Source organism: Cetorhinus maximus, chromosome 3 (assembly GCF_964194155.1).
Source record: "Cetorhinus maximus chromosome 3, sCetMax3.hap1.1, whole genome shotgun sequence".
Classification (NCBI taxonomy): domain Eukaryota; kingdom Metazoa; phylum Chordata; class Chondrichthyes; order Lamniformes; family Cetorhinidae; genus Cetorhinus; species Cetorhinus maximus.
Genome location: NC_135881.1, coordinates 18,294,086 through 18,308,347, shown reverse-complemented (window position 1 = coordinate 18,308,347; position 14,262 = coordinate 18,294,086). Strand labels below are relative to the sequence as shown.

Here is a 14,262-nt window from a genome sequence, read left to right as displayed (position 1 = left end):
TTGTTCATTTTGAGGATACTTGAATGTTTCTGGCATTCAGTCACTCTGAAGGGACTATGCAAGTGTCACCATTGACAGACCAGCACCCATTAACCAAGCTGCATCTATTTTTCTTACAGTAGCTGCTGCACGACACAATTGCCACTGACTGCGCTGACTCTTTGTACCCAACAACCACACACTCACACTTCTTCATTTTATAAACCTTAAAGGGGACTGGGGTGTGGGTCTTGGCAGACCAAATATGGTCGTTCATACATTTGCAGCTCCACAGCCATGTTCTCCAGATGACCGTTTGCTGACTTCCTCTGTGATCTGCATTCAGGTTTACTTTGTTAGGCAGGGAGACTTCGTCCTCCTATCCCTGTGGAAGAGGACTTTCCACCTTTCCCAAGAAGCCTGCAAGCAAACCTGCAAGGAGTCGTCACTGAACTGTGGAGCCCCCTGGGATCTTTCTCTTGCCATGCCAACAGGCACCGATTTCCTCTGACCTTCACAATGCCTGCTTCCTTGATCCTTCTGCTACTGGCAGATCTTGCCTGCTGGCTGGATCTTCAGGAAAGGCTTCAGTCATAGAAGGTTTCAGTCAGGGAAGGTTTCAGTCAAGGAAGACTTCAGCTGTGTTCTGAGAATGCTGACACCCCTTTAAAAATGGTGCCAGTGCATCAGTTGGCATCAGCTGACTCTGCAGCTGCTGCCCCAATGCCTGTCACCATCCCCAGAATGGTTGCACCCTCTCCCCACCCCCACCCTGCTTGCTGGCAGTTAATTGGCCGTCCGGTGCAAGATAATGGTAGAATTGGGAATTGGGTGACGAACATCAGCACCACCCACTTCTGGTCCTCTCAGCCGCTTTTCAGATCTCCATGTAAATCCCAGCCATTGACTTTATGTACAGCACAATCTTTTGATGGTCATGTTACTGGAGTAATAATCCAGATGTTGTGACTAATAACCCAGGGAATCAACCTCTTGATTGTTGTTGAAAAGAGAGGCACGGGCTGGAATTTTCCACTCCCATTGGCGGTGAGCGTCATGGTGGGTATGAGTGGATAAGATGGCGAGAAGGCCAAAAGTCAGTTTTAAGCCATCATGAAACTAGTTTGCAATCGTCCACTCCACCCATCAATGGCAGACCGCATTTCCTGTCACCATACATCAGTAACCTAATTTCAATACTTTAGCATCTCATTATAAGCCCTGCTCGGCAGAATCATCCATGTTGGATCATCCAGGCACATCTGTACATAAGCAGCTGCTGCACTTTGCTCAGACCTTCGAGATTTGTTTGCCTACCTTGCTTTGGGCAGCACTCGCAGTCATCAGTACCAGACTTCGCAGGTAGCACTATATCACTTTTAGGGGACTCACAGGCAGGTCTCTACCTACCAGACCAGCTGGAAGGCGGGTGTGGCTTATCAGTGGATGCAGGGCTAAGGCTTGCTTGAGGAAGGGGGAAAAGTGGCCTCAGGCAAGGGAAGAGGCTGCAGGGCGAGGGAAGGGGGTATCCCAGTGTGTGCATGCGTGTGCACATGTTGATCTATGCAAGTGGCCTCAAGATGGTGAGGGCTGAGGAAGCAGTCTCCAGAGGCAATGAGGACAGATGGAGATGTGAGGGTGTGTGTGAGAGCGCGTGTGGTGATGCCCCTTGAGCTGGCAGTGAGTGAGATGCCAGTGAATGTGCGATGAGCTTGTGAGTGTGTGAGCTTAGAGCGATGAGATGGTTGCCTTACCCTGGCAGCATGGACGAGATAATTCACCCTCTTACTGCACTGGATGGGCAATCTCTTCTGTGCAGCGTTGGCTCTGACCACCACTGCCACCGCCTCCCAAGCTGGAGTAGTGAGATTGGTGGATCTTGTGCGACCAGAGCAGGGGTGAAGGACATCACAGCAGGCCTCCAAAAGGTATTCCAGTGATGAGTCACTGAACTCTTCATGGCTTTCAGGGCCATGTCTTCATTGGAGCAGTCCCGTGCTGCAAGCATTGAGAACTGTGTGTGCGGCTGAAGTTTAGATATGGCACCCGGAGTGAGGAAACAGTGAGGTAATGGCATAGTGGGCAATTCATAAGCTGCCCACCAGCGAGATGGCGTGTTTCCTGTGGCTGCATAATTAATGAGGCGGGAAGCGAATGATGCAGTGCGAAAACCCATCATTGCGACTGGTGGATAAAACGTCTTTTTTCACACCCACTACTGCACTTAGTGCAATTCTAGGATGAATTTGCCCACGTTGCCAAAGAGTTTTGTCTTGCACTCATCTGGACAAACACAAGAATGCCAAATTTCAAACAATCACAACAATTTATACTACAGGAGAAAAGTTTGCTGATTGGTTGGCAAGTTGACTCTAATTGGCTGAAACGTTACCATGGTAATTTGGCATTCTTGCGTTTGTCCTGATGAGTGCAAGACGAAAAGTTTCAGCAATGTCTCTCTTTTCACCAAAACCCAGGCATGTGTGTTCAGTTCCATTTGCAACTCCTCAGATAATGAAGCAGTCGGCACCCACGTGCAACAAGTTCTGGACAACATTCATGCTTCAGCTGTTATGTGGCCAGTAATATTCACACCGCACAAGTGCCAGGCAATGACCAATTCTACTAAGAGAGAATCTAACCAGCTCTGGTTGATATTCAACTTCAGCACCATTGACCATCATCAACATCCTGGCACCACCATTGACCAGAAACATAATTGATGCAGGCACATAAAAATTGCAGGTATTCTGATATGAGTGACACACATCTTAACTCTTCAAAGTCTTTCCACCATCTACAAGGCACATGTCAAGAGTGTGTTGGAATACTGCCTACTTTCCTGGTTGAATACAGCTGCAACAAAACTGAAAAAGCTCAACACTATCTAGGACAAAGCAGTTTGCTTGATCGGGGCCCCAATTACTACCTTAAACCTTCAATACTTCCACCACCAGTGCACAGTGGCTTCAGTGTGTACCATCTACATAATGCACTGCAACAATTTAGCAAGGCCTCTGCAACCATGCCTCCCAGACCTGAACCCTCTACCTCTGAGAAGAACAAGGGCAGCAGATGCATGGGAACAGCACCACCTGAAGTTCCTCTCCAAGTCGCACACTCTTCTGAGTTGGAAATATATTGTCATTACTTTATCACCACTGGGTCAAAATCCTGTAACTCCCTGCCAAACAGTACTGTGGGAGTTACCATTGCTGTCTCAAGGGCAGTTAGGGATAGGCAGTAAATGACACCCTTGCCAGTGACATCCATATCCTCTGAATGCTTAAAAAATAATATTATCAGGTTGTTATAAAAAGCTGCATTTCTTTTAGGGGAGGAAACCCACTGTCATTGCCCATTTTGGCCTTTATGTGATTCCAATCCCACACCATTGAGGTGGATTTTTAACCCTCCAGCCCCGAAGTTACTTAAAAACCACTCAGTTTTATCAAAACTTCAAGAAGGCACACCACCACTTTTTTAAGGTGTGAAATTAAGAATGGCAACCTTGCCAACAGTGCCCACATCCTGCGAATGATTTTTTAAAAAGAGGGTATTGTGTTTATTTTTAAATGACTTACTGGAGCATTAAACTGCCCAGCAGAACTTGTTCATATGGGAGAACATCTGGACACAGCATCTGCTCAACTAACTTAGACAGGAATCTTCCACTATTGTGGCTCCTGTTCCTCTGCAGTGAAGAAATAAGTGAGTTGGTGATTCCAGTGAATATACTAAATAGAAATTGAGAGAGATAGACTGCTAGGCAAGAAGAAAGAGTCAAATACTTGTGGTATTGCAGCCAAGTTCGATCCTACGCACATGTGTAAGCTTTCCAGCATAGATTATTTGTCATCACTGACCACATGATTGCAATAGAAACATTGACCAAGTTTACCTGAACCAAAACAAAAAGTGCTGGGGCAACTGTGATCATCTACTATTATCCCAGTTGAAATTAACTAACTGCACAGATCAGGGATTGAACCTGATGCTTTAGTGGTATGGCCAGTCCATTTACTATCTTACAAAGTTAAATCATTGATGGAAATTAGTGTATTATTTTGAGTGAAACAGAATGGAATTGTGCTTGGGCATCCTTAGATTCAGTGGAATCTTTGTTTTCTTTGAATGTGATTGGGCTACATCATTATGAATTGATTTACCTTCTTTCTTAGTTCTACCTGTGCTTTTCAAAGAGGAGCTTCAGAGTGTGGAGGCTGAAGAGGATAGTACTGCTACTCTTCACTGTCTGATCAGTAAACCCAACGCTCCAGTGAAATGGAGGAAAGGATCTCTTCTAATTCAACCAAATGGAAAGCATGAAATGAAGCAAAAAGGTCCATATGTTGAGCTGCTGATTCACAGTCTAAAAGTAGAAGATGCTGGAGAATATACATGTGATTCAGGAGATCAGCAGATGACATCTACCCTAAAAGTGAAGGGTAGGGCAAGGATCATTGCATATAATTAAATCACGTTGCTTTTTGTCATGGAATGCTTCTCATGAGCTGATCAACACCAAAACACTTTCGAAAAAATCTGATCCACCATTTGTTTGATCTATAATCCTTGGTATTGTGGATTTCTTGCCCGAGCTGAAGCTCCCTTGTTCTCCCGTAGTATCCACATGCATGTTAAGAAAATAATATTTTCTAGCTTTTAATTGGAATCCAGTTAGTTTTCTTAGTACACATTCACAGTCCCAACTTAGTATTAATGTTCCATTGAGATGTATCTTTATCCTTTGTTAATTACATGTATTAACATATAACTTCGTAATGGAGTATGAACAAAATTAAAAGTGGACTGTTGGCCTCAAGAAACTTGCCTTACAAACATGGCTGATGTGGTCAAGGATGCACCCTTACTGTATCAAGACTCATCATAGTATCCAAATCATTGTCTTTCATAATCTCATAACTATGGAAAACCATACCTCCCTCAGTCCTTCTCCGATTTGTAAACCAAGTTTGCCACCACCTAAATAATATTTCCTGATTTACCTAATCATTTACTATTCTGATCCATAGTGTTTGACCCTTCAGTATCATTTCTCAGTCAAAATATAAGAATTTATGTCTAATAATAAGACATGAGGCAACAGTTAAATTGAATAAATATGAATGCATCTCACTGCTTTGAAGTGAGAAATAAAGATATAGAAAGTGCATAAAATAAATAAAAATTATGGTACCATTTTCTGGACTATTACTAAAATAGTAAAAATATTTTAGGTACCTGACAATGCAGCATAGAATAATATACAAACTACTAGAATGCATTATTTTCAGTGTACTCAAATGGGCTTATATTTGAGTAGTTGGAGACTCATTGAAGTTCCTTATTAGTCTTATGTCTTAACCAAACCACACTAGCATGAATTAATTTATGTTTCCTTTAACTTTGAATGAGTTTGGAAATAATTTATCTAGCAATTCAGTAATTTAAATGTTGACAGAACTATGTCATCATGAACAAAATCCCTGTCTCCCTTAGCTCTTCCTGTACTTTTCAAACAAGAGCTTCAAAATGAAGAAGCTGAAGAGGATAGTACTGCCATACTATGCTGTGAGGTTACTAAACCTAATGCCTCAGTGGGATGGAGAAAGGGATCCGTGGTACTTCATCAAAGTGAGAAGTATGAAATTAAACAAAAAGGCCCTTGCCATGAGTTGCTTATTCATCACCTAAAACTAGAAGATGCTTCTGAATATACCTGTGATTCTGGGGATCAACTGACCAGAGCCTCTTTAAAAGTGAATGGTAGGACAACAAACATTAATTACTGTAATATAATTATTGTTTATTTTCATTGTTTCTCGAGAAGGTGAAGATTTTCTCCAAATTTCTTGTGACAAGATCACCACCATTTTTTTTTTGTTCAGTTACAGTTTCTTATGTGCACTTCTGTTCAGAGCTGTAATTTAATTCTTGTTATATAAAAGCTAGCAAGTTTTGAGGGGATATATGTTATAACCCAGTCGGCACTTGGATTTCTTTTGGAAGAGTTGATGTGACGTGAGTATTGGATATTAGTAAAAAAAATGAAAAATAACGCAGAGCTTCTTAAAACCTATTATTAAATGTTGCTGAAAAGCAAAGAAATACATACAAATGATAAGTCCATGATTAAAACACACTGCATTAGGAATAAATGAAAACAATTAGACAGTTGTTTTCACAAAACACTGTCATAATCTAAAAATTACTGCTGTCGATATTAGTGAATAATACTGGAGCGGAATTTGCTGAAAAAATAACAGCACTCAAATGGTACAGCATTATTAATGTGAAAATCTACAACAACTTATATAGCGCCTTTAACTTAATACAAGGTCCCAAGGCACTTCATAGAAGCATTATGAAACAAAAAAAAGTTTTTTTTGAAAAGAGGAACTGAGCATTGTCTTTTTTAAAATTAATTCTCAGGATGTGGGCATCACTGGCAGGGTTGGCAGGTACTGCTGCTCCCTAGCTGCCCTGAGAAGGAGTTGCTGGAACTCTGGACGGAAACTTCTGAGGAGTCGCAATCACCATTGGATTGCCACTCTGTTCTTATTTTTTTACCTTGCACCGGAGCTCTGCATTTCTGCTTTGGAATCTGAACTGGGCCTCTTCAGAAATGCAGAGTGCACCTGGACTCAGAGTCCTTCCTTGTAATGCAGGATTGTCGCAGGAAGCCAAGCTATACCCCTTTTTTACAGCACTAGCTGCTGTATTTTGGTAAGTCCTCATTCACCAAGCATTTAAATAGCTTTTCACTATGTTAGTGAATGATTACCCAGGAGTTAGAACTGGTTTTAATCTTTCTAACCTTTCCTGGTAAGTCTTCTGGTAAATAAGTTGGGACCCTCCGAACTCTCCGCCAATTCAGAGTTGGAGACTTTTTTGGAGGGTCTCGGGGAGCAGGGAAATTGCTCATCGGAAGTCCAAACCTCCTGCTGAGACTGAAGTCCCGGACAGAGATGAAGCTGCCAAATACCAATAAGCAACCAGCTGCAAACTGTCTCCAAAACTGCTCACTACTCACACTGGCAATGCTACTGACCCTTTTTATCCCATCCTTGGATGAGGTTTGAGGAAATGTCGGCTGGCTGCCTGCCCGTTCTGTCCGTGCAACGAGCAGAAAATTGCACGGGCAACGTGAAATCTGAGACAATTGCATTGTTAAGGGCCTTAAATGACCTGTTGATTAATGGTGGGTACCGCTCCAGCACCCGCACATGCCCGCCAAGTGAAATATTGTGAGAGTGCACGATGACGTCGGGACACTCGCTTAACGTCATCGTGCACAATTTTATTCTTGTTCGGGTCGAGCCCGCACCTGCTTGGTGAGGGAAAATTTCAGCCCGGAGATTCTGGAGCAGGTGCAAAAAAAAACTAAAGGACTACATCTATCAGGAAAGATTTAACAGGCTGAGAGTCTAGCATCTCTGTAAAGGAAGGTCTAAGGGCTGTACGAGTACTTGAAGATTATAAAGGGTAGATATACAGAAGATGTTTCCCTTTGTGTGACCAGAACTAGGGACCTTAAATATAAAATAATCACTAATAAATACAGTATTAAATTCAGGAGAAACTTATTTATCCAAAGAATGGTTAGAATGTGAAACTTGCTTCCACAAGGCACAGTTGAGCTGAATGGCATACCTGTGCTTAAAGGGAAGCTCGATAGACAGTTGAGCAAGAAGGAAGTAGAAGGATATATTGATGGGGTTAGATAAAAAGGGGTGGGAGGAGGCTTTAAACTCTAGCATGGAACTGATGGACCTTTTAGGACTTATACTATGAATAACCTGTTTCGTACTGTGTATGCTATGTAATATTACGTAACTACTTTCGGAAGTCTGTAGACAAATCCTACAGACCTTTTCTGTTCCTTGTGTTTTTACTACCTCATCATGCCTTACTAAAATCCTAACTTTCTATTGCTGTAATTCTGCCTGTTGTCAATATTGTTACTCCCTTTCTTTCCCAATTTCCTTGTAGTTTCTAAAGATTGTATAGCCTGGAATATTTAGCTCTGAATCATAACTAGCTTGTAGATGGGTGTACGTAATAAGTACTGCAGCTTATCTTCAAGCTGAATATTGTGCTTATATCTTAATATTTTACTTCTTGTGCTACATATCTTTGTGTACAAAATTCTTAGGTGAGTAAGTATTAGGGGAGGCGTTAGCGTAGTGGTAATATCACTGGACTTATAATCAAGAGGCTTAGGCCAATGCTCTGAGGATATGGGTTCATATCCCACTACAGCAGCTGGTGGAATTTAAATTCAATTAATATATCTGGAATTCAAGCTAGTCTAACGGTAACCATGAAGCCATTGTCAATTGTTCTTTAATGCTGTATCAGGAAGAAAATCTACCATATGGCCTACATGTTACTCCAGACCCACAGCAATGTGCTTGACTCTGGCCTAGCAAGCCACTCGGTTGTATCAAACCGCTACAAATTCTAAAAGGAATGAAACTGGATGGACCACCCCACATCAACCTAGACACCAAAAATGATAACGGCTCATCCAGCCCTGTCAACCCTGCAAAGTCCTCCTTACTAACATCGGGGTGGGGGGGTGGCTTATACCAAAAGGGCATGTGACTCCAGACCCACAGCAATGTGGTTAACTCTTAAAAATGCCCCTTTGAACAATAAATGTTGGCCTAGCCAGTGATGCCCGCATCCCATGAATGAATTTTTAAAAATCGGGAGGGCTGTCCCAGAGATTAGTCAAGCAACAGCCTGACATGGTGATACTCACGGAACATATCTTGCAGACGAGGTCCCGGACAGCACCTGGGATTAGACCCAGACATTACTACATATGTCCTGTCCGGCTGACAGGACAGACTCACCAGAGGTGGCGACACAATGGTATACAGTCAGGAGGGAGTTGTCCTTGGAGTCCTCAACATCGCCTCTGGACCCCGTAAAGTCTCATGGTATCAGGTCAGTCATTGGCAAGGAATCCCCCTGCTGGTTACCACCTACCGCCTCCACCCCCCTACCCCTCTCAGCTGATGAATCAGTACTCCATGTTGAACATCACTTGGAGGAAGCACTGAGCACAGAATGTACTCTGGGTGGGGGGACTTCAATTTCCCTCACCAAGAGTGGCTCAGTAGCACGACTACTGACTGAGTTGGCTGAGCCCTGAAGGACATAGCTGCTAGACTGGGTCTGCGGTAGGTGGTGAGGGAAACAACAGAGGGAAAAACACAATTGACCTTGTCCTCACTAACTGACCTGTTGCAGGTGCATTTGACCATGACAGTATTGGTAGGAACGACCAATGCACTGTATTTATGGAGATGAGGTCCAGTCTTCACATCGAGGATATCCTCCATCGGGTTCTGTGGCACTACCACCGTGCTAAATGGGATAGATGTCGGACAGATCTAGCAACTCAAAACTAAGCATCCATGAGATGCTGTGAGCCATCAGTAGCAGGAGAATTGTATACAACCACAACCTGTAACCATGGCCCGGCTTATCACCCACTCTACCATTATCATCAAGTTGGGGATCAATGAAGAGTGCAGGAGGGCATGCCAGGAGCAGAAACTGGCATACCTATAAATGAGGTGTCAACCTGGTGAAGCAGATCAAACAGCAGAAGCAGCATATGATAGACAGAGCTAAGCGTTCTCACAACCAACAGATCAGATCTAAACACTGCTGAGTTTTTCCAGCATTTTTTGTTTTTATTTTGAATCAGATCTAAACTCTGCAGTCCTGCCACATCCAATCGTGAATGGCGGTGGGCAATTAAAACAGCTCATTGGAGGAGGAGGCTACACCATCCCATCCTCAATGATGGGGGAGCCCTGCACATCTGTGCAAAATACAAGGCTGAAGTATTTGCAGCCATTTTCAGCCAGAAGTGCCGAGTGGATGATCTGTCTCTGCCTCCTCCTAAGGTCCTCAGCATCACAACCAGTCTTCAGCCAATTCGATTCACTCCACATGATAGCAAGAAATAGCTGAAGGCGCTGGAGACTGTAAAGACTATGGGACCTGACAACATTTCGGCAATAGCACAGAAGACGTGCTGCAGAACTAGATGCACCCCTAGCCAAGTTGCTGCAGTACAACTACACCACTGGCATATACCCGGCAATATGGAAAATTGCGTAGGTTTGTCCTGTATACAAAAGGCAGGACAAATCCAACCCGGCCAATTACCGTCTCATCAGTCTACCCTCGATCATTAGTTAAGTGATGGAAAGGGTAATCGACAGCCCTATCAAATGGCACTTACACTGCAATAACATGCTCACTAACGCTCAGTTTAGGTTGCACCAGGGCCACTCAGCTCCTGACCTCATTACAGCCTTGGCTCAAACATGGACAAAGAACCTGAACTCAAGAGGCGAGGGGAGAGTGACTGCTCTTAATATCAAGGCAGCATTTGACTGAGTGTGGCTTCAAGAAACCCTAACAAAAATGAATTCAATAGGAATCAGGGGAAAAACTCACCACTGGTTGGAGTCATACCTAGCACAAAGGAAGATGGTTTTGGTTGTTGGAGGTCAATCACCTGAGTCCAGGGACATCGCTGCAGGAGTTCCTCAGGGCAGTGTCCTAGGCCCAACCATCTTCAGCTGTTTCATCAATGACCTTCCCTCCATCAGTAGGTCGAAAGTGGGGTTTATCGCAGATGATTGCACAATGTTCAGCACCATTCACAACTCCTTAGGCGCTGAAGCAGTCCATGTCCAAATGCAGCAAGACCTGAACAATATCCAGGCTTGGGCTGACAAGTGGCAAGTAACATTTGCGCTTCACAAGTGCCAGGCAATGACCATCTCCAACAAGAGAGAACCTAACCATCGCCCCTTGGCATTAAATGGCATTACTATCACTGAATCTCCCACTATCAACATCCTGGGGGTTACCATTGATCAGAAATTGAACTGGACTAGCCATATAAATACTGTGGCTACAAGAGCACATCAGAGGATAGGAATCCTGCAGCAAGTAAATCACCTCCTGACTCCCCAAAGCCTGTCCATCATCTACAAGGCACAAGTCAGGAGTGTGATAGCCTAGATGGGTGCAGCACCAACAACACTCAAGAAGCTTGACACTATTCAGGTCAAAGCAGCCTGCTTGATTGGCACCCCTTCCACAAATATTCACTCCCTCCATCACCAATGAATAGTGACAACAGTGTGTACCATCTACAAGATGCACTGCAGAAACACATCAAGGCTCCTTAGGCAGCACCTTACAAACCCATGACCACTGCCATCTAGAAGGACAAGGGCAGCAGATACATGGGAGCACCACTACTTGGACGTTCACCTTCAAGCCACCTACCATCCTGACTTGGAATTATATGGCTGTTCCTTCACTGTCGCTGGGTCAAAATCCTGGAACTCCCTCCCTAACAGGACTGTGAGTATACCTACACCACAGGGATTGTAGCAGTTCAAGAAGGCAATTCATCACCACCTTCTCAAGGGCAATTAGGGATGGCAATAAATGCTGGCCTGGCCAGTGAAGCCCACATCCTGTAAAATGAATTTTTTTAAAAGTTAAGTTAGACATCAGGAGGAATTTCTCTCAGGGGACTATTGGTAATCAGCCATAGTCCACATTAGAGGGAGACAATTGGTTATATAGCTTGAGGGGCACCACTCCACATCAAGCGTAGGGCAAGACATGCCTCCATGAACTACCACAACCAGTACAGGGATGTACTGTTGGCGTCATTCTGCACTATACTCTAGTCATCTAGCCAACTGAGCTAACCGATCCCTGCAAGAGGGTCATAAGTCTTTGGAATTCTCTTCCACAGATAGCAGTGGAGACTGGGCCATTGAATATATCCAGACTCAGTTAGACAGATTTTTGATCTATAAGAGAGTCAACGAGATTGAGAGGCAGGCAGGAAAGTGGAGTTAAGGCCACAATCAGATTAGCGATGATCTTACTGAATGACAGAGCAGACTCAGTGGGCCAAATGGCCTACTCCTGCTCCTATTTCTTATGATCTTATGGTCTCATGACCCCCCAACAGCCCCTTAAACACTCACGCCTGCTACAACCAACACAAAGTAGCAACACTGTGTAGCATCTACAAGATGCACTGCAGCAACTAGCCAAGCCTCCTGCAACAGCATCTTCCAAGTCTGCAATTTCTACCACCTAGAAAAGCAAGGACAGCAATGCATGGGAACACCAACACCTGCAAGCTCCCTTCCAAGCCAAAACCGCCATTCCTTCACTGTCACTAGATAAAAAACTGAAGCACCCTTCCTAACAGCACTTTGGATATACAGCATACACAAAATAGACTGCAGCAGTTTAAGAAAATGGTTCACCACTTCCTTCCTAGCCAGAGATGCCCACACCCTGTAAATGAATCTTAAAAATATATACTGCTATAAATTTGTGCATGCTGGAAGCCACATATATACACATACAGGGCCCTGTACTGCCTTTTACAGCTAAACAAAAACTTGGGGAATAGCCATTCCCTGGTTCATTCCCATGGCAATGCATTGACCAATCAGAGTCGACCTGCCTGGTTTGAATTTAATAAAAGCTTGGCAGTTAACTGTCCCCTGGTGCATTCTCCATGGCAACATCTGCACCAGTGCAAGATGAAAAGCTTAGACAGCATGTCTCTTTTTTTCAGGAATACTCAAGTTCTGTACTACCAAACCACTATTTGTTCTTCTTAAGTTATTGGCCGGGATTTTCTGGCCCTGTTGTGGATGGGACCCACCGCGGGCAAGGCGACGCTCCAGCCAGAAATCCATTGACTTGCAGTGGGACTGGAAGATTGTGGCAGCGGGCGGGTGCGGAAAACCCCGCCAATTGTTTATTGCATTATTTTTGTTTACTCTGGTTTATTTTCGCATATTATATCTTGAAAATCTCTTGCTGCCCTACCCCCTAAAAGGTATTAGAAAGTAAAGATTGTTATCTGAACAAGATGCACTTAAATAAACTAGATATTTAAATAAATCGTTAGATTTTTCTAACTGCCATTTTTCCTCATTTGTAGGTTTTTGGGTTTTTTTAGGATGACAGTGAGGGAGAAAGTAATTTGGGGCTTGTACTATGAAAACTATTTTCAGCAGGTTAGATCAGAATTGTGTATGAAAACTGAGAGATATGATTTGAATGTTGATTAGTCGGTATCATTATAATCCAAATTTAATGTGTCCATAGCACTGCCTGTATTTTTCAAACAAGAGCTTCAGAATGAGGAAGCTGAAGAGGGTGGCACCGCCACTTTACGCTGTGAGATTACGAAATCTGATGCCCCCGTAAAATGGAGGAAGGGATCGCTAGTACTTAATCCAAGTGACAAGTATGAAATGAAACAAGAAGGCTCCATTTGTGATTTGCTTATTCACAGCCTAAAACCAGAAGATGGTGGAGACTATACCTGTTATTCTGGAGATCAACAAACTACCGCCTCTTTAAGAGTGAAGGGTAGGACAAGAGCACATTACTCGTTTTTCATTGTAACTAAATCCTCTCACATTTTTACCATTAATTCACCAGCCTCCTGTTAATAACAGCATGCCACTCACTAAGCATTGTATAAATTTCCATTGAACTGTTGAATTAAATGATTATCTTCCTCATAATTTACATGTGCTCACTGTGAAAATAACTTACTTCTTAATCAGGAACTCATTAAAAATTTTACATCTAAATAATAATTTTGTCAATGTAGGAATAACACTAGTAAATTATGTTGCAATTTCAGGGATTAAATTGCAATGTTACCCTAGCAACGGTCTGATATTAAATCAGTGTGTTCACAACCTTGCTGTCAAATTTGACTCTGAGATGACTTTTCAACCTCATATTCACACCATAGCTAAAACTGATTATTTCCATCCCTGTAACTTTGCCCCCTCTCAGCTCATTAGCCACTGAATCCCACATTCATGTCTTTGTTACTTCTAGATTTTACTATTTCAATTAATGCCTGGCTGGTCTCCCATATCTTACCATCTGTAAACTTGAGGTCATCAAAAGCTCTGCTGCCTGTGCTTTAACTTGTACTAAGTCCTGTTCACTTAGCATCCCTGTGCTTGATGACGACATCTGCTCCTGGTCAAGCAAAGTCTCGATTTTAAAATTCTCATCCTTGTTTTCATATCCCTCCCTCCTCCAGCTCCTCAACCTTCTGAGATAGCTCCAATCCACTACAGCTGGCCTCCTGAGCATCCCCGATTTCAATCACTCCACCATTAGTGGCCACACTTTCAGTTGCCTAGACCCTAAGCTCTGGAATACCCACCC

At 43.3% G+C, this 14,262-nt stretch overlaps 1 protein-coding gene across 1 annotated transcript in view; it reads left to right on the top strand.

Annotated features, from left to right (window-relative positions):
- The window catches only part of obscnb (obscurin, cytoskeletal calmodulin and titin-interacting RhoGEF b), a 691,209-nt gene that overhangs the window by 411,317 nt on the left and 265,630 nt on the right, over positions 1-14,262 (top strand). The window contains exons 46-48 of the mRNA XM_078536828.1: positions 4,161-4,427; positions 5,482-5,748; positions 13,174-13,440. Coding sequence (XP_078392954.1) covers positions 4,161-4,427; positions 5,482-5,748; positions 13,174-13,440 — 801 coding nt within the window. The remainder of the gene's footprint in view (positions 1-4,160; positions 4,428-5,481; positions 5,749-13,173; positions 13,441-14,262) is intronic.